The sequence below is a fragment of the Leuciscus leuciscus genome (assembly GCF_965113295.1).
Source record: "Leuciscus leuciscus genome assembly, chromosome: 2".
NCBI lineage: Eukaryota > Metazoa > Chordata > Actinopteri > Cypriniformes > Leuciscidae > Leuciscus > Leuciscus leuciscus.
In genome coordinates, this window is record NC_138726.1 from 37,820,492 (window position 1) to 37,844,712 (window position 24,221).

At 40.6% G+C, this 24,221-nt stretch overlaps 1 protein-coding gene and 1 long non-coding RNA gene across 2 annotated transcripts in view; one reads left to right on the forward strand and one right to left on the reverse strand.

The window, feature by feature from the left end:
* The window catches only part of LOC309492286, a 169,124-nt gene that overhangs the window by 40,537 nt on the left and 104,366 nt on the right, over positions 1–24,221 (reverse strand). The window lies entirely within an intron of this gene.
* The window catches only part of galr1b (galanin receptor 1b), a 63,793-nt gene that overhangs the window by 3,419 nt on the left and 36,153 nt on the right, over positions 1–24,221 (forward strand). The window contains exon 2 of the mRNA XM_082161175.1: positions 6,807–6,872. Within this exon, the coding sequence (XP_082017301.1) occupies positions 6,807–6,872 (66 nt within the window). The remainder of the gene's footprint in view (positions 1–6,806; positions 6,873–24,221) is intronic.

Genomic DNA, 24,221 nt, shown 5'->3' on the forward strand with positions numbered 1-24,221 from the left:
GCCCACACAGAGTGTTTGGTGGGCACTTCATAATTCATTCCCTTTGCATTCAGAGGATAAAGTTGCCTACAAATAGTAGCCTAAGATTATCCAAATGTCACGAGAAGATAAATCTTTTCCAGACGCCTCATAATCTGTTTGCTTCTAGCAAAGCTGGAAGTTATCGGCAGTTGCATGTGCAGTGACCTCATCGTAGAAAATCATTAATGTGCATCTGTTCCCCTTCGTCAGCTCACTATTACGTACGTCAGAAGTGATTCTGACGAATAGGGATCTTGCTCGAGATGGTATCCAGTTTGAGTGTAACTAAACGAGCCAATGCACATTGGCATGCGAAAATTGCACCAGCTGCTGTGCATCGCTGGGCGAGCATATAATGAGCATCAGGTGCATCACATCCTTGTCTTTTGCTTCGGAGCCAGACGGTGAATGCTGTTCCTGCTCTGCAATCTTATCTGAGAGTTGTTTAAACTTCAAAAGACGAGTCTGCTTCTTCTGGAGAACGCCTCTTCAAGCTGGTGATGGTGTTACAGTGCAGCGCTGGCCGCAATCTCACAGAGAGCAAAATAGCTGTTTTCACAGCTCAGAATGTTGCGCCTTCAATGAGAATGTGAGTGCTCACATCAGGCTTGCACTATCATCCTGTTTGTGTTGCCGCAGTCATCCCTGGGTGCTTCAGCACCAGAGAGAGCAGTTTCCTAAAAGAGCATACACGGTTTGACACGGCGTCTTTTTCAAGACGTCATTCAAACCGTGTTTTTCTGGATGCGGTTGTTTCCTATTAGGGCTGGGACAATACACCTATCTTCCAATTCGATACTTTCACGATACTTGGGTGCAGATACGATATGTATTGCTATTTATTTATTTATGTTTTTTTAAGAATTGCTATTCTACAAGTATTGCGATTCGATATGTTTTTTTTGTTGTTTTTTTTGTTTTGTTTTTTACACTGGACCATAGGCAAAAGTTAAATCATTCACTTATACAGAGACTGTACATGATGTATAAGATGAGTCATATTTACAAAAAGAATTTGTAATTTTGTAATTTTGTAATTTGTAATTCTTCTTATTTCTGAAGCATCATACAGTACTACATTTTCTAATAAATGATTCAATAAATACATTTTTTAAAAGTTACTTGTCGCCACCTAGTGGCGAAACAATGTAATCGACAAATGCGTTATTTTACGCGCCAAGTTTCTGGCGTCTCCATTCCCAGGTTGTCCAGCTCAGATAGATCTGTTTGCCTCTCCGGACTCAACCCATTGCCAGTTGTTTTATTCCCTGACCGAGGGGACCCTCGGCATGGATGCACTGGTGCACAGCTGGCCCCGGGGCCTACGCAAGTTTGCGTTTCCCCCAGTGAGCTTTCTCGCACAAACACTGGGCAAAGTCAGGGAGGACGAGGATCAGGTCTTGTTAGTTGCGCCGTATTGGCCCAACCAGACCTGGTTCCCAGAACTTATGCTCCTTGTGACATCCCCTTCTTGGCCAATTCCTCTGAGGAAGGACCTGCTTTCTCAGAGACGGGGCAGTCTATGGCACCTGCGTCCAGACCTCTGGACTAGGTGGCCTACCCCAGGTGGTGGTAGACACCATCACTTCTGCTAGAGCCCCCTCAACGAGGTGCCTCTATGCACTGAAGTGGAACCTGTTTGTTGAATGGTGTTCTTCCTACCGGGAAGACCCCAAGGATATCCAATCAGAGTCATGCTTTCTTTCCTGTAGATGGGTTGAAGCGAAGGCTGTCTCCCTCCACCCTCAAAGTGTATGTTGCCGCTATCGCTGCACATCACGATGCAGTTGAAGGTAAGTAGTTGGGAAAGCATGACTTGATCGTCGGGTTCCTGAGGGGAGCGAGAAGACTGAATCCGCCTCCCCCCCCCCTCTATACCCTCTTGGGACCTGTCTCTGGTGCTCAGCGCACTGTAGAGACCTCCCTTCGAACCACTGCAGTCAGGTGAGTTAAAGATCCTGTCACTAAAGATAGTGCTCCTGACTGCTCTCGCTTCCATCAAGAGGGTAGGATTCTCGTGCCTAGAATTCGGGGCGGCCAACTCTCACTTTGCTCCCTTCAGGGACCAGGTAGTGAACCTGCAAGCGCTGCCTTCGGAGGAGGCAGACCCCGCCCTAGCTTTTCTCTGTCCCGTCCGCTCCTTGCGGTTAACATGGACAGAACGCAAAGCTTCAGGACCTCAGATCAGCTCTTCATCTGTTACGGAGGCCAGCAGAAGGGAAAGGCTGTCTCCAAGCAGAGGTTAGCCCACTAGATAGTGGTTGCTATTGTTTTGGCATATCAGTCCCAAGACATGCCTTGCCCTTTCGAGTTGCGAGCACACTCAACTAGAAATGTTGCTTCCTCCTGGGCGCCTCGCTGACAGATATATGTAGAGCTGCGGGCTGGGCATACTCGCCCCCAGTGGCCAGTGGCGACCCCATATGTGTATTCCTCCATGATCAGCTCCTCTGCGGATGAGCCCATGTCTTTCCCTCGACAGAGCCCACTCTGTCGTCTCTGCTGGTGTTCTTTCCCCCCAATAACTAGGCTGGAACCACCTCAGAGACTGCCATACGTTGTACTACCCTGCTTGGCTAGTCCATATGTGTACCATCACAATGCCTCCCTCCGGGGTAGGATGTGGCTTCCGCAGCGTTATACAATAAGTCACACTGAGTGGGTCTTGCGGAACAGCAGTGACTGACCTTCTCTGCTTAGAGCTCCTACTTTCTTCCCAAAACTGCGGTCAGGCCAGGAAGCTCAAGCGGAGCGCTGGAAGGGCCAGCAGCAGTGGTGTTTTGGTAGATATCCCATTCGTCAGAATCACTTCTGACATACATAATCCAGCAGCCATGTCACCCTGTAGCCCAAGACTGGTTGCCCACTGAAGCTAAGCAGGGCTGGGCCTGGTTAGTACCTGGATGGGAGACCTCCTGAGAAAACCAGGTTGCTGCTGGAAGAGGTGTTAGTGAGGCCAGCAGGGGGTGCTCACCCTGTGGTCTATGTGGGTCCTAATGCCCCAGTATAGTGACGGGGACACTATACTGTTAAAGAGCACCGTCCTTCGGATGAGACGTTAAACCGAGGCCCTGACTCTCTGTGGTCATTAAAAATCCCAGGATGTCTTTCGAAAGAGTAGGGGTGTAACCCCGGCATCCTGGCCAAATTTGCCCTGTGGCCTCTGTCCATCATGGCCTCCTAATCATCCCCATACTGATTGGCTTCATCACTGTCTCCTCTCCACCAGTAAGCTGGTGTGTGGTGGGCGTTCTGGCGCAATATGGCTGCCGTCGCATCATCCAAGTGGATGCTGCACATTGGTGGTGGTTGAGGAGATTCCCCCTTCTATGTAAAGCGCTTTGAGTGCTGAGAAAAGCGCTATATAAATGTAATGAATTATTATTAATTATAATAGTGAGCTGATTAAGGGGAATGTCTCGGTTACGTATGTACGTATGGTAACCCTCGTTTCCCGAGGAGGGAACGGAGACGTACGTCCCCTCGCCACAGTTGCTGAGCTTCTGCTGTACGGCCGAGTCACAAGTCCGGCTCCTCAGCGGAAAAACAAGGATGCGATGCACCTGCCGCTCATTATATGCTCGTGCCGCGATGCACAGCAGCTGGTGCAATAATCGCATGCCAATGTGCATTGGCTCGTTTAGTTACAGTCGAAGTGGATAGGCTCTCGAGCGAGATCCCCATTTATCAGAATCACTTCTGACGTATATTTCTGTTCCCTCCTCGGGGAACGAGGGTTACCATATGTAACCGAGATGTTTTCAATAACAGTACAGTAATTGTGGAATTATGACCAACAATCAATATCGCCATGCTTGGACTGTGACCAATACTTTGAGGTTTAGCCATTTAGATAAACATTAAATCAAAATAGAGTTATATGGATTTTAGTTCATATGTATTAGTTTTGAGTATCTATACTTTGAAGTCATATGTTAACAATTTACTTTTAGTTAAAATATGCATTTTAAAATTTACAGACTTTATCTTTTGGACCAGAAATGTTGATAACTCATCTTGGACCATAAAAGTTTTGGTCCAGTCAGATTCTTATAATGAGAATGTCTCTTTGTTCTAAACCCCATTGCAACTGACTAAAGCCCTTTTCACACAGAGATTCCAGAAAATACACTGATGTGTCCCGGGATTTGTCCTGGGATCGCTTGATTTTGGTTCATTCACACTGCCTGTGATTTTCTGAAATATGTGCGTGTGTTCAACTTCACACACATTCCGTAAAGATCCCGTAAAGACGTGACATCAGGATGTCGTAATTTCTTTGTTCCTTGACGAACACAAACTTTCTTCTTTGAGTGCTTCTCAATACTCAAATTGATGCTTCCTCGTTTCCTCGCTCCTACATCCTCCAATGGTGGAGCTAAGATGCGATGAATGGAAGCAAGGAAAGGAAACAAGGATGCACAAATAAGAAAAGAGAATCCCCCATTGTTAATGTGCAACGAGAACATTGATCTGCGTTTAAAAAACCCAAAGAGTCGCACGATAAGTACTTTGCAACGACATATTACTAGTCACTACGACACACCCCGTATGGCATTGCTCCTGCCTTTTGTTTGGAATGGATAACAAAAATTTTTATAAAATAAAAAAGCTGGATGACTAGTAATTTCCTACTACTTAATTCTGAAAAAACAGAGATTCTAATTATTGGACAAAAAACTTCCTCACGTAATAACCTAGAATACTGTCTAACACTTGATGACTGCTCTGTCAAGTCTTCATCGTCGGTTAGGAACCTGGGTGTGCTCTTTGATACCAATCTTTCATTTGAAAGTCACGTGTCTAATACATGTAAAACCGCATTTTTCCATCTTAAAAATATATCTAAATTACGTAATATGCTCTCAGTGACAAATGCGGAACAATTAGTTAATGCGTTCATGACATCAAGGCTAGATTATTGTAATGCTATTATGGGTGGTTGCCCTGCACGCTTAATGAATAAAATACAGCTGGTCCAAAATGCAGCAGTTAGAGTTCTTACCAGAACCAGGAAGTATGACCATATTATCCCGGTTCTGTCAACACTGCATTGGCTCCCTATTAAACATTGTATCAATTTTTAAATATTGCTGATTACTTACAAAGCACTAAATGGTTTAGCTCCGCAGCACTTTAGCGAGTTCTTAACGCATTATAGTCCTTCACGTCTATTGCGATCTCAAAATTCCAGCCAGTTACCTAGAATATCAAAATCGACTGCTGGCGGTAATCCTTTTCCTATTTAGCACCAAAACTTTGGAACAGTCTTCCTAACATTGTCCGGGAAGCAGACACACTCTGTCAGTTCAAATCTAGACTAAAAAAGACATATCTTTGGCCTAGTATACACATAACACATTATAGACATCTATAATTCAGTTAGGCTGCATAGTTTAGGTCAGCCGGAACCGGGAACACTTCCCATAAATCCTGATGTACTTGTTACATCATAAGAAGGATGGCGTCTACGCTAATATTAGCCTCTCTGTTTATCCCGAGGTTTACCGCAGTCCGCCATATCCAGATCTGATGGTGGACCTGCGCCTGGACACGACGACAACACAGTCCTGAAGTGTCAATTAGTCTCTCCCCTGTGAAGGCCTCCTTCCCTTCCCTTTACCTCTGTACGAATAAAACATTGTCGTTTTATCTATACAGAGCCACCATGTGGCTACGCGGACGCAATAAATAATTATGTATTATACATTTTTAAGGCCAGACAAGTAGGCTAGTTTGTTGAGGGTTGATTTGTAAAGGACTACACGCCTGCACACATATATATTCAAACGCGCATACCTATGGACTGAACACATGATGTGCATATGTGCGATGTAGGTGTTTGCGCAGAGGTTGCGTAGGTTTCCGCAGAGATAACTGATAATCATTTGCACCTTGGAACCTATTTATGGGAGTGCGTTCTCGAGCCACCAGGCACTGTTTTGGGCGGCCGGAACGCGTTGAGGGTTTTCTGTTAGAACGGTGTCGTGTTAGCGGCCCCTAAGTTAATAACTAATGATCTTCGCAACGGAAGTGAATCAATCAAAACTTTAGCTGCACAATAACTTTATTTTAGAGCTGCTGTAAAGCCAAAACAATCTCTGTTACTGTAATTTCCTATTATCACTGTAAAGCTGCTTTGAAACAATTCATATTGTTAAAAGCGTTATATAAATGAAGGTGACTTGACTTGACTTTTGTTCACACAGGACGCATTCCGGGACTGATCCCAGCAATAGTTGGTCCCCATCCCAGGATTGATCCCGGAATCAATCCCGGGACGCGTTTGCTTTCACACAGAAGGCACTCTAGCAATTCTATGGAAATGTTCTGGGATCAATGTGTGAAAGGGTCTTAACAAGTAGCAAATAATAATTCAAAGACTATGAGCTATTGTCTTTAGATATGAGATTTTTTTCCCAAACAATCTTTTCAATAAAGTAAATGTCAACACAGGATAGAAAGCTGTTCCTTTCAACAGATTTCATGCGCTCTTTAAACATTTACATTATGATTATGGAGATCAGCATTCCATGAAGTGTATGGCTTTTATTTGCTAGTTCAGAAGAATGCCACTAAAACATTAGACTACTTTTATTACATTTATTGTGAGTTAGATTGTTTACTCATGCATTTAATGTAATCAATGTATTTATTATGTGTAAATGTCATACTACTGTTTTTGTCTTACCTGTTGTAAAAATGTAATGTGTAACCTCTTGTTTAATGGTGGATGAGTAATGGTATACACTCTTAGGCATTAATGTGGCTTTTTTTTATTCCAGGTATTATATCATCTTCATAAAAAAATGAAAAATATGTCCAAGAAGTCTGAACGGTCAAAGCGAAAGGTAAGAGATTTGTTTTGTGGATATGTGTTCTTTTCCTGGTTGTGTGTTATTTTCCTGGTGTAACATTTATTAATATTATGGTCTGTGAAACTGGGTTTTGTACGATTTTTACCAGATTTGATGGCAAGCTGGCATGATATTACCACAGTAATTGTGAAAATTCATGAATGGGTATGAAAGCTAGTGGAGCATGACAGACCTCATAAACCTTCATGGATGATATAGTACATTTTTAAATAAACTACAACACATATAATATATAATTTTAAAGGGGACATATTATGCAGAATTCACTTTTACATGGTGTTTGAACATAAATGTTATTCAATCAAGAGCAGTGAGTGATTTTCTGTTTTTCTTTTGTTGTTTGATTAATTTTAACAGCATATATAGCAGTAGGTACAGTATATTATGCTGCTTTCACTTTAATACACATCTACTGTAATATATACACATGCAATTTCTTTACTTGCTGTTTACGTTCACAGACATAACTGACTGTGTTTATGTGAACTTTGTGCATTTTTGACAACATTGTGTGTATTTGACAGTTTAAGTGCAATAAGACGTGAAAGAGAACTTAGTTTAATACTCAAAGGACGCGCCGTCTGACGTCCAGGTCTCTGTGCGCATGCTTCGGATATGTGCGCTCAGAAAACCATATATCAGAAGTTTAAACTGTCAGAGCTGAATAGGCTTCGCCCTCTTCTGGAAAGCGGGTGGTGACCAGCAGCTCATTTGCATTTAAAAATACATGCTTGAAAACAGCATGTTTTTCCTTTCATTAAAAAATTTACTTCACATACACATTCTAGACACCTGAGACTTATATTACATCTTGTAAAAAGGGGCATAATAGGTCCCCGTTATTCACATTAACTTCTGGCAATCTGACACTCTTAAATCAGTAATTAATTGCAGTGTAACTTAAGCAGATTGTTTTAGATGAATTTGGACACTTAGCATGTGCAAACAAATAATGCTGGCACTTTTCACTGAACTAGAGCTCTAGCAGAGAGTAGCCACATGTCTACTCTACAGTTATTGTGAGGAATTAAACGTTCTGCTACGTTTGAAAACCAGTGAGTGTTGAACAACTTAACGAACACTAACTCACTTGTGACAATTCAGACAATTGGAGAATAGCAAGAGGTAGGTTACAACTGTACTTCGGTTTCTTTGTGGTGACACCGCCTTCACCTGCCATGTCTATCGGCTCGCTTTCGGGTTAAACTTTCCGCGACTGCGTAACTGGGTTATATAGGTTGCCAGGTTGAGGTGACAAACGGGTTGAAATTGTATGGTGTGTGGATCAGCCGCGGCGCTACCATTGGGCCCGGGTGGGCCTGGGCCCACCCATTTTAGGTCTGGGCCCACCCATTTTCTACTATGGTTTTGTACGTTTCTTCGTTCGGATCTATTTGCGATCCATTCCATTCTAAACAAACAACGCAGTTTACATGCTTCGTCCTTGTTTCATTATTCATTAAGATAATAATTAATAAATGCACGCATAATTATCAGTGAACTTGATAAATGTTGCAGATATGTTTTGCTATGCACAAACAAATGACTTTCAACTTATGTGTGCAAAATTCAGAATAAAATGAATGTGCAGCAATTTGTACAAATAGAGAGTTTGTAGGTCTACTATACGTGTTGTAGCCATTAAATAAGCTCATTTAGTTTCATATTTGTTAAAATATTATAATGTTATTTATATATCCTTCGGATGAGACGTTAAACCGAGGTCCTGACTCTCTGTGGTCATTAAAAATCCCAGGATGTCCTTCGAAAAAGAGTAGGGGTGTAACCCCGGCATCCTGGCCAAATTTGCCCCTTGGCCTCTGTTGATCATGGTCTCCTAATCATCCCCATGTACTGATTGGCTTCATCACGGTCTCCTCTTCACCAGTAAGCTGGTGTGTGGTGAGCGTTCTGGCGCAATATGGCTGCCGTCGCATCATCCAAGTGGATGCTGCACATTGGTGGTGGTTGAGGAGATTCCCCCCTTCTATGTAAAGCGCTTTGAGGTCTCAGAAAAAGCGCTATATAAATGTAACAAATTATTATTTTTTTTTTTTTTTTTTTTCATCTATGTTGATTATGAAAAGTGAACCGCACGAGTAAGATAGGATGCGCAATATATCGAGAGACATGGCGTGGGTCAGACATGATTTTGACCACTTAATTAAGTTTTGTTTTGTAGAAAGACTTTTTTTAAGTGAATTTCGTTTTGTATAAATTGTATCTTAATTTTAATTAAAAAAATTATCAACCAATTGCCTGGAACCAAGAAGCAAATATAGTAGACGATATAGGCCTAATCATGGAGGCGTCCGCTTGTGAACTGGAGCGCATCTCATTCTCATCCTAACTTAACGAAACTCAGCGTAGGCCTCACAGACATGAAATATATCTTAAGAAAGCTTGAAATGTCTTTTTAACAATTTAAAACGAAAAGAAATAGGCTACATAATCAGAGATGTAATCCATGATGTGCATTTCTCTCTATAGGCGCGTTCACTACGGAGATATGGCGATCGTCAACTTCATCTTTACAGCTGTTGTTGCTGTTAATAAACTAAAAATAATAGGCCTATAATTTTACTAAACAATAAATTAAATGAAATTGTAATTGTATTAAAAAAGCAACAAAAAATTCCTGTTTAAGTTTTCTTTTCTTTTTTTTACCTATGCTAATTACGCATTAAATTCAGGTAACTGTTAGGCTACTGAGTCGCTGTCCTCAGTGCCCAGAAAAGCGCTGAAACGGAGATGAAGGGGAACCCATTTTTTTTTTTAACTGGCCCATCCAGTTTTCTGGAGGCCCACCTACAATCAAAATCCTGGCGCCGCTAGTGGTGTGGATTGTGTGAATATAATGCATTTAATACAAGATCTGGCAACTTTAGACAAACATATTGGTCCGATTATTCATAAAGGAGTTTGGGCCATGCAAATTATGAGAGTTTGCCGGGAGAAATAACAAACCGGGAGGGGTCCGGGAGATAGGCCTAAAAAACAGGAGTGTTGACAGGTATGGGGGCAACTCTTAAAAATGAGGGCTCTGTCGCTCTTAATTTTAGTAAATGTATAATCTAAAAGTCACAAAGCATTTTAACGCTAAAAGTATCTCCTAAAACATAGGACAGCAAAGTCCTCCTGCGGACTTCTAAATCCCTAAGAGAAACGATCCGAAGCATGGCTGCTGTTGTCAACTGAGTAAATATACTGAAATATTACAATTACATTTTAAAAGGTGTTTTCTTAGATTTAAACAGTCAGGTTAATCTTTTTTGTCTTATCTTTGGTGGTTCTGTATTATCCATCGCTCTATCTTTACAGTATTTTGTGGTTTAAATATATCCACTAATTAGTTAAGTTGATTATGGAGAAACTGAAGAGAATATAAACTGATTAGAATTAGCTGTAGGTGTAATACTTGATTGTTATTCATAATACAACATTTATTTTATAGGCTACACAATACTTGGTAAAAAAACACACACACACACACACACACACACACACACACACACACACACACACACACACACACACACACACACACACACACACACACGTATACATTTCTATCATTATATATTTGTCCTTCCCTCTGTCTGCCTGCTTGTATTCTCTACAAACTACTGTGTGTAAATTAAAAGAGCGCACTAATAAAAAGTGACAGGTTTTAAGCCAAAACTCTTAGGAGCTCTTAGGAGAACTCCTAGTGGTAAGATAAAACTTTTTTTTTTTGGTGCATACGGCCCCATGAGTTTTGAAGTATTATCAAGTAATAAGTATTGTGTAGCCTATAACATACATTATGTATAACATAATCAAATATTATACCTACGGCTAATTCTATTCAGCTTCTATTCTATTCAGATTCCCCTAATCAATTAAACAAATTAGTGGATATATTTAAATCACATTTAAAATACTGTATACATAGAGATGGATAATACAGAACCACCAAAGATAAGACAGAAAGGTAAACAACCTTTCACCTGCACATCTCAGCTTGTTTTTCAAAATACCACTTGTTTGATATTTTGTTAAATAATGCAGTGACATTCATGTATTTTTTAGCTGTTATTATATAATCATATCTAAAAACTGTATAATGTGGCTGTATAACCCTGGATAACTTGTATAACCCTTCAAGAACATTAATAGTGCACCGCCTGAGCATTTCAGACATATTGACTTTCAAATCCGATATTTTAAATGCACTGCTTGATTAAAACTGACAAATTCATGCATGTCATGCAACCATTGCATCTTTGGTTTTAGCTCCTTACTTAAGATAATGGTCCATAATAGCCGATACACTCCAGAGTGGTCTCTTGTATCCAGTGGCGACCAAGCAGGGTGTTATGGGGTGGCTGGGGTCAGAAGGGAATTCTAATAACGCTTTTAATCATTGTTGAAAGTAAGATTATCCTAACCTATGTTGGGATCTCTCATACAAAATGCACTAGACCTCAATACAGTTATTTTTATGCTGAGGTGAATTCGACCTTTTAATGTGAGAAAGATTGGTGTTAGAGCACAACTACAAATCTGAGATCTGTATCTATAGCAACAAATCAGTAACCTTGGATCCTTTTATAGTAGATGATGTAGTCATCTATCTATTCATGGGTATTATGGAGAAAATGTTGTTTCAGAACATGGATTTGTGGGCATTCATGTCGGTCTATTATAACTACCATGAAAAGGAGTGATCGCTATCTCGCATGATCCATTGTGTAGTAAAAAAAGAAATTCAGTCTGCAATGTACTGAAATGACTAACAGGCAGCAAGAGAGTCCAAGAACTTGAAGAGAACAACTTTCACTGGTATTTATAAATTGTATTTATGTGTTTATTTTTTGTGGATATAGGTCTGAAACAATTTCTTGAGAGAATCATGTGAAGTTCTAGCTAAAATATAACGTAACATTCAAGCTAAATGCTGAAATTGACTTTATTACAATAAACTGCACCTATAGGAGCCTTCACACACAAAAAAGATGTTGCTGCTTGTTCATTTTTTTTTTTTTTTTTTTTTTTTAATAAGTGTTATACAAATATTGGCAACACCACACACATGATACAAAACCCAAACAAAGTGTAAAAGACAAAGCGTACAGCATACAATGATTATTTGATATTATAAAAAATATATATATAGAGAGAAAGCCTGTATCACACATTCAACATGAAACATAAGAACAGTAATTGACAAGACACAAAAAAAAAAAAAAAAAAAAAAAAAAATTTATATAAATAAATTTGGGGATAGATTACCATGAGGGTGGAGAAGGAAGGTTGCGTGTATGTGTGTGTGTGTGTGTGTGTGTGTGTGTGTGTGTGTGTGTGTGTGTGTGTGTGTGTGTGTGTGTGTGTGTGTCAGCAGGATTGGTATAGTATGTATTGATGTAAGTACTGTGCCCTAGTTATAAGAGGGGATGGGATGGGATGGGATGGGTTGGGTTGGGTTGGGTCAGGCTCAACGGATCTTTCCTCTGACTGCTCCAGCCCTCACCGGGGCTGAGAAGCATATTAATCCTAGGATGTAGGGGGAGTGGGGCTTCGGACATGGGGGAGTGGGGAACTTAATCCAGAAGCACTCTGTGCCAGAACCCCTCTCCACTTCTGCCCTCCCCTGCCCCCGCCGTCAGTTATTGTCCTACTGATGGGCCAGCTCATCTACACACCCCACTATCCCTGTGTTATGTCTTCTAGGGTCTAAATGAAGTCTAAGTGCATTAAAAGAGGTGCGGCGCAGGGGGTAGAACTTATTCAGAACCACCTCAAGCACCACCCATTTCCCTACCTATTGATTGATTGTGTGATTGAATGTGTGATATGAGATGCATTAAAAAGAGGTGGAGGGCAACAGTGCAGGACCTCTTCAGGCCCCCCACACAGCACACCTTAATTCTTGAATAGGAATGTGAATGTTGGCCATCTAGCATGAGGAGCATTAAAAAGTGAGGTGTACAGAGTAGAGCCGGCCCCAGCAGTTGCAGTGGAGGAGGAGGTCCGTGGAGGCGCGGTGAAAGGGGAGACATGTTCTCCCTCAAGATAAGCACCCCCCTCCAGCCCAATCCACCCACCCACCCCACCCCACCCCCCTCCCCTCACAAGGGAGCCAGTCTCAGGCCTTTGGAGGTAAAAGCAGCACAGAGGAAAATTGCAGGTTGGCGGTGAGCCATTCTGGAGAGGAGATATAGCGGAGCGTTTTGATGCTTGTAGTGAAAGGTGAAAGAGTTATCCCCATCCTGCTGATTTGTCCCTAATGTTGTAGATATGTAATGTTATGAGAAATGAGTTATCTAAGTGGTAAATGGGTATGGCAAACGATAGTAGAGCAGGTTTGCTAAGATTGATGAATGATAAATGAAATCGCGAAAACTGAATCTCGGCCAGCGGAGCTAAGAATTTAGAAATTTGGAAAGTGCTAGCCAAGTGGATGGGGAATCATTTGAGTTCTTTCCAAGGGGGTTATTTGATATTTCTACTGAGATGTGATCCAAAAGTAGGTTTTTCCAAATAGCGATATGGATTTTGTTTTTTGTTTTCCAATTTATGAAGATGGTTTTCTTGGCGACAGCTAGCGCGACCAGCAGAGTTTTACTGTTCATGTGATTCAGGTTGATTGTGGAGATGTCTCCGAGTAGACATAGAGATGGGGATGCTGGGATGGGGCAGCCGAAGAAGGCGGATAAAATCTTTGTAACCTTTTCCCAGAGTTGTTTTATAGGGGTGCAGTGCCAAAGTGCATGAATATATGTGTCCCTGCAGTTTTGAGTGCAGTGTGGACAGATGTCTGAAGTGGAGCCCATATGAAATAATTTCCGTCCAGTGAGGTGAGTCCTGTGGATAGTCTTATATTGTATTAGCTGTAGGTTAGTATTTTTGGTCATGAGAAAAGTATTTTTGCAGACTTGAGTCCAGAAATCGGCATCAGTGTGAATAGATAAATCCGTTTCCCATTTAGCAGTAGGGAGACTTATGATAATGTCTGTTTGTATCACTATTTTGTAGATTTGGGATAATAGTTTTTTTGAGGATGGAATATTAATTAGTTGTGAGATAAGCGGGACGAGTTCTAAATTGACCATTGGGGTGTTAGTGGTTGGTTTAATTGATGATTTAATTGATGATTTAATCTGTAGGTATTGTAGGAATTGTTTGTCGGTGATGCCAAATTTCTGGACCAAGTCCTCAAATGTAGAGAAATTGCCATTAATGAAAATATGTTGCAGATGAGTAATACCTTTATCTTTCCAGGAATTGAAATTGAGTGTTTTATTATTGCAAGTGAAATCAGTGTTATTCCAAATTGGGGTGAGTTTCAGATGTGAAAGCTTTGTGTTAGTAATATTGTGGAATTTCCACCAGGCTGTCAGACTTGAGCTAATTGTGGGCGCTTTGAAACAGGATTGTTTTTTAATTGTCTGGGTAAAAAAAGGCAGGTCTGAGATCTGAAAGTTATCACACATATTTTGTTCCAAGTCTAGCCAGGTGATATCGGATTGGTTAGGGTGAGTCCATCTGTATACATATTGCAGATGATTTGCCAAACAGTATAAAACAAAATTTGGTGCTTCTAATCCTCCTAGGCTCTTTGGTTTCTGAATGGTGGATAATTTTATTCTTGGAGTCTTATTTTTCCAATAGAATTTTGTAATTGCTGAGTCTAGGGATTTAAACCAGGCGGTGGTTGGTTGTATTGGGGTCATTGAAAGTAGATAGTTTACTTTGGGTAATATTGTCATTTTGATTGTGGCTATCCTGCCCATGATGGAAAGTGGTAGGTTTGCCCAGCGATGGAGGTCTTCCTGAATTGATTTTAGAAGTGGGGTGAAATTTAATGTAAATAGATCTGACAGCCTGGTGGAAACTCTTAAACCCAAGTAGGTGATATGATCCGTGCATAGGGGTATAGGTAATGTGATGGCTGCTGCATCCCAGCTTTTGGATTGTAATGGGAGAACAGATGATTTATCCCAGTTAATCGAGTATTCTGATATGTTGGCAAATGAGTGTATGATTTTGATTGTTTCTTGTATTGCAATTAGAGGGTTCTCCAAGAATAGTAGTATGTCATCTGCATAGAGGCTAATTTTATGATGCATATTTTTAGTCCTGATGCCTGTAATGAGTGTATTTTGGCGTATGGCGGCTGCTAGAGGTTCAATAAAAATAGTGAACAGTTGAGGTGATAGTGGGCATCCTTGTCTAGTCCCCCTGTGCAATGTGAAGTTTTGTGAGGATAGTCCATTTGTGGTGATAGTGGCTGTCGGTGAAGTGTATAATAGTTTAACCCATTTAATAAATGATTCCCCAAAACCAAACCGCTCTAATGTAGAAAACAAGAATTTCCAATTTACTCTGTCAAAAGCCTTCTCGACATCTAATGTGACAATGACTGTGTTATTTTCTTGAATTGTACATTGATGCATAATATTGAACATTCTGCGTGTATTGTTTGCGGCTAGTCTGCCTTTAACAAAACCTGGTTGATCGGGATGGATTATGGATGGAATAACCTTTTCTAATCTAATTGCTAGAGCCTTAGCAATTAGACAGCTTCAAGAAGAATGCTGTGAACAACATCAGGACCTCTTCATGCCACTTGTCGATCTCAACAAAAGCATTCGACACTGAACCGAGAGCTGCTCTGGGACATCTTGACAAAATTTGGCTGTCCAAAAAAGTTTTGTAACATCTTTTCAACTTTTTACGTACTTTTTAACATCTACCTCCTATGCGTCACAAAGCTTCTGCGTGATAAGCTTGAAAGCAGTAATGGGATCACTGTTGACTTCAGGTTGGATGGAAACCTCTTTAATATGCGAAGGTTCCAGGCCGCCACCTTGAGCTGCAATATTCTGACAACTGCGTGTTCGTGGCACATACCCCAGAAGACCTGCAAATTATCCTTGCTGCTGCTGTGAAGACCTATAGCAGATTGGGCTTGTTAGTTAATACCAACAAAACTGAAGTGATATGCCAATGGAGGCTCCACCTACTATGCCTGTTTTTATCATAGAACAACAACCACTTACAATAGTGCCATCCTTTAAGTATCTTGGCAGCATTGTATCAGAGGACTGCAATCTCGATTGCAAAATAAAAAAATCGGATAAGGCAAGCCTCTGCAGCCTTTGGCAAACTTTGATGCAAGGTCTTTCAAAATAAGCACCTTAAATTGTGCACTAAAGTTACCATCTATAAAGCTGTCTGCATCACCACTCTTCTTTACAGCTGTCAAGCCTGGGTCATATGCAGCCATCACCTAAGGTTGCTGGAGCATTTACATTTAAGGTACTTGCAGCGAATCTTGGGGATCACATGCTATGACCATGTACCACATTCTGAAGTGCTTGCTAGAACAAACTGCAAGAGTATGGAGGCAACAGTCACTGAACATCAACTATGCTGGTTTAGGCATGTTATTAGGCTGCCTCAAGATCGTCTTCCACGACAAATCCTTTATGGTCAGCTCCATCAGGGCAAAAATCTGCAGGGGGTCAGAAAAAGCGGTTCAAAGACCAACTAAAAACATCACTAGGAAAGTGTCAAATTAATCCATCATGCCTGGAAGAATTAGCAGCAAACCGAACCACCTGGAAGCAGCTCTGCCACACAGGAATAGTGCAGCTGGAATCTGAGAGAAATATAAGGAAACAACAAAAAAGACTACGGAGACATACAACCATGCCTGCCCCTACAAACTCAGACTTTACATGCCTAATATGTAATAAAATTTGTGTCATGAAAGAGTACAGTCATGAAAGAGTACACAGCAAATGAGGTAGAATGTCATTATCGGATACGATGGACTACCAAAGAGAAGACTGTGATCTATTTAATTCAACATCACAAGGACAAACACCAGGTGTAGTATGCCAAAGGAGAATATATTAGCTTTCTTAGCAGATGCTTTCTTACCAAACCAATCCATATGAATGTGAACATATCACAATGAGAAGAAGTGTAAGTTTGAGTAAATATGTCTTGACACAAGAAGTTTATAACCAAAACAGCTTTAGTGACTCAATAAACGGTCTGCTGTTTCAATTTCCCCTCCTACTTTAGTGGACAGAGATTAGCACTGAGAAAACTACCCATAATCGCATTATCCAGGGTTATTTGAGTACTTCGTTGTTATTGCTATCTGTAGCCCTAATTGGGGGTCAGTGCTGTCACAGAGCCCGAAACAGCAGGATTAGACAGCCAGATGCTATAATTTTTCCATTAGCCTATTATCTTTATTGGTGGTTGCCATGCCTTTTTGTATGTTTTTTTCTTCTGCTTCTCGGTGAATGATTATTCTGCTTCTCTGTGAATGTGATTTCACTAAGTACAACATGTTCCTGGATCAACATCTTTGTTAATCCTGGAACAACATTCCAATCAACCAATCATATTTGAGGGACATATTTATTTATTTATTTATTTATTTATTTATTTATTTAAGTTTAGGCTTACAACCAGGTAAGCTTCTACATCAGTGTTATTCGCCTATCCTTTCCTTCTGATTTTGGGGATAAGTTATGGGTAGGGTTTGGTTTAGTGGCAGGGATGGGGTTAGGGCTAAATTTTCGGACAAGAATGTTGTTCCAGGATCAACAAAATAGAGAGGTGCAGGGATGACGTCAGAACAAGGAAGACTAATTCACCAGTGGTTCCTTCCAGATTTTCCTACGGGTTTTTATAATGGGGGTTTTCAATTTATGAGTAAAATAAAGCCTGTTCTCACGTTGTAGAACTTACGTTGTTTAAAAAAAATTACTACTGTTTTGTTTATATTTGAAAAAGTATGTTTCTAATAAGTAACTAGGGAGGACAGTTTGGGATGTGAGTGTGTGCAGTTTACGTTGTAGAAAAAAACATCAAAGTATTGTCAAGTTATGTTTACCACACACATCTTATTTTACTCATAAAAAAAAATAAAAAAAAAAAATAAACTTAAGGAATTATTGAAGGAACCAGTCCCTGAGCATACACAGAAATGGCCAAGCACCCACGAAAAAACCCCACAGATATTCTTAATTTATTTTAACCAATCAAAAAATCGATTGAGATTTGGGAACCTCTCTGATTGGTGGATCTCACATCGGGTCCCGGCGTGTTGTAATAAACACAATTTTAAGAGTGTGAAGTGTGTGTGCACCCATCTGCAAAAACATAAATCAGCACATAGGGTCACAGACTTCGTTCCCAATTGAACATTTGTTCCCATGTAATTTAATTAATTCCCAATGTCACAGTTCATTTCAGCAAGAATAATATCCAATCAATATTTGCATCTTTATTTACTGAAAACCAAGCTGTTAAATGAAATATGTGTTTATTTCCCATGGGATGCCTTGTCTAAGTTAGCTTGTGTAATTGGAGCTTAGAGAAAAGTAATTTATCATATTTCTACATTCCTCATACATGGTTCTAAAAGACAATGGGTTGACACTGGGTTGAACCTGTTGGGTAATTTTTTAGGGGTAATTTTTTCCATGGTTGAGTTTTTGTGTTACCCTGCTGTTAGGTTATATGCTGAGTCAATCTCACTGACTGTTGAAACATGCACGCCTTCCCTACCCTCCGATGCAACAAAAACCCAGTGTTATGGAAACAACCCAGCTGTTAAGTTACACAAGTCAAGTCACCTTTATTTATTTAGCGCTTTATACAATACAGATTGTTTCAAAGCAGCTTTACAGTGATAATAGGAAAAATTATGCATTTCGGCTGTTGTTCAGCTTAAGTCAGTTCAGTTTTGATTCAGTTCCGTTGTAAAGTTTATTAAATCTATAAAGCATTTCTGCGGAAAAAAATAATCGTCCAGCTCAGTTCAGTATTCATACAGTGGCGTTACAGTCAGATCAAAAATATTGTTGAATATTAATATTTGAACAGAGTGCGGGCTTTTCCGGAGAGATCAGTTTTCAGCGACTGTGAATTGGTGCATTTCTTCACTGAAATAAAGGTTTGTATACATTTTATTTAATCTATAAATTCTTTAATGTGCTATTAATCATTTTATTTTACACAAACCTACAGAGATGTCAGTCAGCTATCACATCAGTCAGCATGGGTCTTTTCGCATGATGGAAAATCCTTTTTCTTTTCATAAATAAACAGATTTAATTTTTAATAATACTGAATCTAATTACTTTGGATATTAAAATATGTTCTCAGAACTCTACTGTTTGTTTATTTACAGGTTATAAGGAGTCAGTCACAACATCTTTCAGCTATCAGAAATATAGAGCAAGCACTCTGAGGTTTGCAGTTTCCCCGTCAAACAGCAGCGCATCACCAGCTCAGATTTCAGCAACACACCATATTTATAAATGTTAGATGTTTGTCTAAATTTTTTGTTAAACAAGTTTAAATCTATGTAATATTGTATAAATGAATAAAAACGTATAAACTGTAAACACAGTGGTTGTGTAGCGTATTTTACACAGGATTTTACACGTGCACAGGAATTTTGAGGGGCAGTTGCTCTGACCTGAAAAAAGGTCAGAGCAACTTTGAGCAATTTTTTTTTTTTTTTTTTTTTTGAAAATAAATAATCTGGATTGAATTGACAGATGGGGAAAAACTCGCTTCTAATAAAATAAAAAAATGCTTAAATTTCGGGGAAAAATACGATCCTTTTTTAACCTTTTGCCTTCCCGTACATTCAGTTGTGCTTCTTGTTCGTATTCAGTTCTGATGGTACGTATGGTAACTGGGCAACTACGCATGATTTGTAGTATGATTACGTAAAGGGAACAGGAATTCCGGTAGGGAACAGAATGCTACACCGGTCGCGTGCAGCGCTGCAGCCACGTAAACAGAGTTTGCCCTTCCCCTACTGACTTTCACTTTCGGTGCCCGAATGGAAGTGAATGAGGCTTTGTGATTTTTTACATTTTTTTATCTAGGCCTACGTGAAATTCTGCATCCATTGTACGATTTATTTATTATTATTTTTCCCTCGGAAGGGCAACATGAGTCGAGAAGGGCATATGGGCAGTTGCCCGGGCAACCTGAGCAACCCCCCTGTGCACGTCCCTGCTCTGAAGTGAGGGTGGGATCTCATGCTTTCAAAGCTAGCTTGCTATTGTTAGCCTCTCCAAAATTGCCTATCCAACCTTTAAATGAACAAACCAACATGCTAGGTTTAAATAACTCACGGTTGGGTTCATACATATTTGTCCCAGCGATGGATTGCAAAACAACCCAAATTGAGTTATTTTCAAGCAAGAGATTTTCCACTGATTTAGTATCACCTAATTTACATAATAATTTGAAAAAAGTTTGGTACACAACCGTGAGATGTAAATGGTCACCATGGGCAATGATCTGTGTTTTGCAAATGTAGGTGCTTTTGCATCTGCAGAGGAAAAACACAAGAAAAAGAACCAAAAAGAAAGTTTGTTGGATTGTGGACAATTATTGCTTGTAGTTTCTCCTGGGTTAATTGGTGGTGAGAAGCAGTAGCGGCTCCTGACCTTAAATATAGGTTGGGCAGATTGGGTCTTAGCGCTAGTTTATGATAAACATTTTGTAAGCTTTATATTCTAATCGCTGAACTCATGCAGACACACTTTTGGCAGAGGTCTAACGTCCTTGCGTTTTTCAGCCTGAGGGTGGCGCTCCGATGTTAATTGACAGGCACTCATAGAATGCTATCTTAGTACTGCCTAAAGCCGGGCTCAGATTACAGGAGTTTTAAGCTAATTCATGCTGATTTACCCCTCCCGGCCACGACACAGTATCTATTTAGCACATTTAAATTTCACATTAGCACGTTTAAACTTTCATTAATTTGATATGAAGAACAGACATGCCAGACTAGTTACTGACCAAATGCAGACTACAGGGCCTGTTTACACCTGGTATTAAAAAGTGTTTTGGTCGATCGGATCACAAATAGACGATGCTAACGGGTTCTAAAACATTTTGAGCTTGTCCAATTTCGACCTCTGTCAGAGGCAAGCGTGCCGCACAAGCCCTGAAAAGTGAAGCCAAAACGTCTCGATTGCCCCCTGGTGACTGGTCCTAGTATAGGTCATAAGCCCCGCCTCCCCATGTTATTCAACGGGACGTGCGACCAACTAAACAATTAAATTACACTTCAAATATCTTTTTTCCAAAGGTGGTTTCTTTCATTTGCTGTCGTTTTTATCACGCTGATGTAAGTTCAAGTGTCTGTTTCAAAAATAAGTTGGTTTTTAGTTAGTTACGTGATGCGGTGGTGTAACGTCATGATTGACAGCTGTGATTGACAGGTTCTCTGAGCAAAGTAGTCACTGAAGCACCAACGGACATTTTTTTCGGGATCTGCGGAGGACTGAGGAGATTGTATTTACTTTATTTTAACAAGCCTCTTGTCGTACTGCAATCAATTTTTTAAAAAGTGTGCAGAATGCACTCTCCCTGAGTGCATTCTGCAAGAGTGAGGGCGGAGCGTTGATTTCGCGGCTTTACTTCCTGCTCACTACTGCGCAGGTCTGGTCCCGAGATCGCTACTGCGCAGACTCAAGTTCCAATATGTAAGCGCCATATCGGGACACTGGCGGCTTCAGTTCTCATCAATGGAAGAGAGCGAAGGGGCGTCGTCCATCTTTTTTTACAGTCTATGGTCAGAGGTAGTCGGAAACGCATTCAACCGGATTACTTTCATAGGGTGAACGGAACGCTCATGTGGTCGAAAGCACTCGAACAGCCACAAAAGACATTACGAGAAGCGCGCTTGCCAGATGGGATTTAAACTTTGTCAGCTGAAGGCCATATTTGGTTTGAAGATGAAAAACGTACCATGCACAATGTTCTCTCACCATTCCTGATTTCTAACACACACTCACAGTGTTCAGCATGGCCTTGCGGCTGTCAGAGCAAAAACGAAAGCTGCTGCTCTACATGCGTTTTCTCGTAGCCTCTGGTCATAATTGCAAATGTAAATGTAAATTGCTCGAGCTTAATTTGCCCATTAGATTGAAAGATCTGAAAAAGTTCTGAATGCTGAACACATTTACAATTTATTATTGTACATATAGCCATATCCCAGCAGCCATATCACCCTGTAGCCCAAGACTGGTTGCCCACTGAAGCTAAGCAGGGCTGAGCCTGGTTAGTACTTGGATGGGAGACCTCCTGAGAAAAAACAGGTTGCTGCTGGAAGAGGTGTTAGTGAGGCCAGTAGGGGGTGCTCTGTGGTCTGTGTGGGTCCTAACGCCCCAGTGTAGTGACGGGGACACTATACTGTCAAGAGCACCGTCCTTCGGATGAGACGTTAAACCGAGGTCCTGACTCTCTGTGGTCATTAAAAATCCCAGGATGTCCTTTGAAAAAGAGTCTGGCGATAAGCTGGTGAGTGGTGGACGTTCTGGTGCAATATGGCTGCCGTCGCATCATCCAAGTGGATGCTGCACATTGGTGGTGGTTGAGGAGATTCCCCCCTTACATATGTGAAGCGCTTTGAGGACCCAGAAAAGCGCTATATAAAATGTAACAAATTATTACTATTATTGATTCAGTTTGAATAAATATTGTATTTTTGGGCTCTGCCCCACCTGCCCTTACAGATTAGCCGTGGCTGGTGAGAAGCTCATTAGTCACTTCTGAGCCGAGAGCCCACCTCACCCACTTGTCATTGTCAAACCCCTAACTATTTTGTGTCTAAAAAAAAAAAAATAGGCAGCTGGCTAATTCTAATTATTCCTGGCTTACTCTCTACCAGAGCTATAAGAACTCTTCATACTCACCTTGGGGCTCGTCACATCTGACAGCAAAAACACACCAAGGATTTCCTTTCTCATTCCCAATTTCAGAGAACTACCAAACATCAGGGGCTGTACCCGCACATTATAAGGGAAATCTTCTCAAAGGAGAGTGTTTTGAAAGTGGAAAGTTTCATCTTAGATGTGAGGATTCACATTCTGTACAATCTACACTTGACTAACATCATATTATTGAAGGTGTAAGGGCCCATTTTTTGTAGTGTACATCTTAAGCACAGCGCTATGCGATACAACATTAGGTTTGGAAATTTTTTGGGTTGGTTAAATTGTGCTTATAAATCGTTATAAACTCTGTCCTTCTTCACCGACAAAAAATAAAGGTTTTTACATTAAGGTTTCTTCTTCTTTCATGCTGAAAACAGCAAATAATTACAAAAGTGAAAATGGCCAGCCAATTTCAATTAATTTCACAAATCAAGATTATCTATTCAGTCTGTTAACTTATATTTTAATATACAATTCTGGCTTTAAAATCTGATTGGATGAGCCATGTTCAAATCATTTTAACAGGCAACTGACTCACATCTGTGACCACACATTAGTTGAGTTGTATATTGAAGTCAGCATGAAATGGAAATTGTAATATTTTTTTCTTCTCGATTGTTTCCTTCCTATTATACACGAGTGAGGAAAAACAATGTAGGATGGGACTTAAGTGTATCCATCGGGAATTTATAAATTGACAGTTGTATTGACTGTAGCTCATTTAGCCCAGCTGTGGCACCAACTGCTAACCCCCTGCCACACATCTCTATCTGTCTCAGCTGAAACTTTGGCCTGAGGGGGGTTTGAACTACTCCCACATCAACTTCAATAGTACAGTTATTTTACACCTTGAAAATCTCTATATATCTGTGTTTCTGTTCCTGGACTGCAGGGCTCCAGACTTTGACTAAAACTGTCACATTTGGGACCAAAAAATATATATTTGCGAGTGGTATTTTTGCTGAGATCGCCACTGGCGATTTACATGTTTTTACATGAATTTACATGTTTCTTATGTTTGCTGTGTTGACGTATTAAAATGAGACAACACACTTGCAGCAGTCGTCAGAAACGCATGTCAAAACGAAAAATACCAGGCTTTTTAAAAGAACTTATCTCTATCGAGCACCAACTCTGACGGCTGTGCCAACATGAGAGAGATCGAAAAAGACGGAGAGGTGTCAATGAATGAACATCCAAGTAGGCCTACTGTAAAAGTTCAGGAATTAACAGATAAACATGTCAGGTGTGGATGCGAACTAATCGTTAACAATTCTATTTTTTATTTTTCCTTTCACTGCCAGCACACCACTCTCCAATCCAGCATTGCACTTCCCACTCACCTGCTTCCCATTCACTAGCCCTGTTGTTGTCAATAAACCTCCTGTTTGCTTAATCCCTGTCTTGTGAGTCTGATTCCGTAACAGAAGACCAGACCTATTACAGACAGACAACAATATGAGCATCCTCCTCAGTCCCCTAGACCCGGCTGATCTGCTTCTTGCCATCTCCCAGGACCACCGCCCGATTGAGACTTAAGTAGAGGAATTCCTCCTCCAGGTGT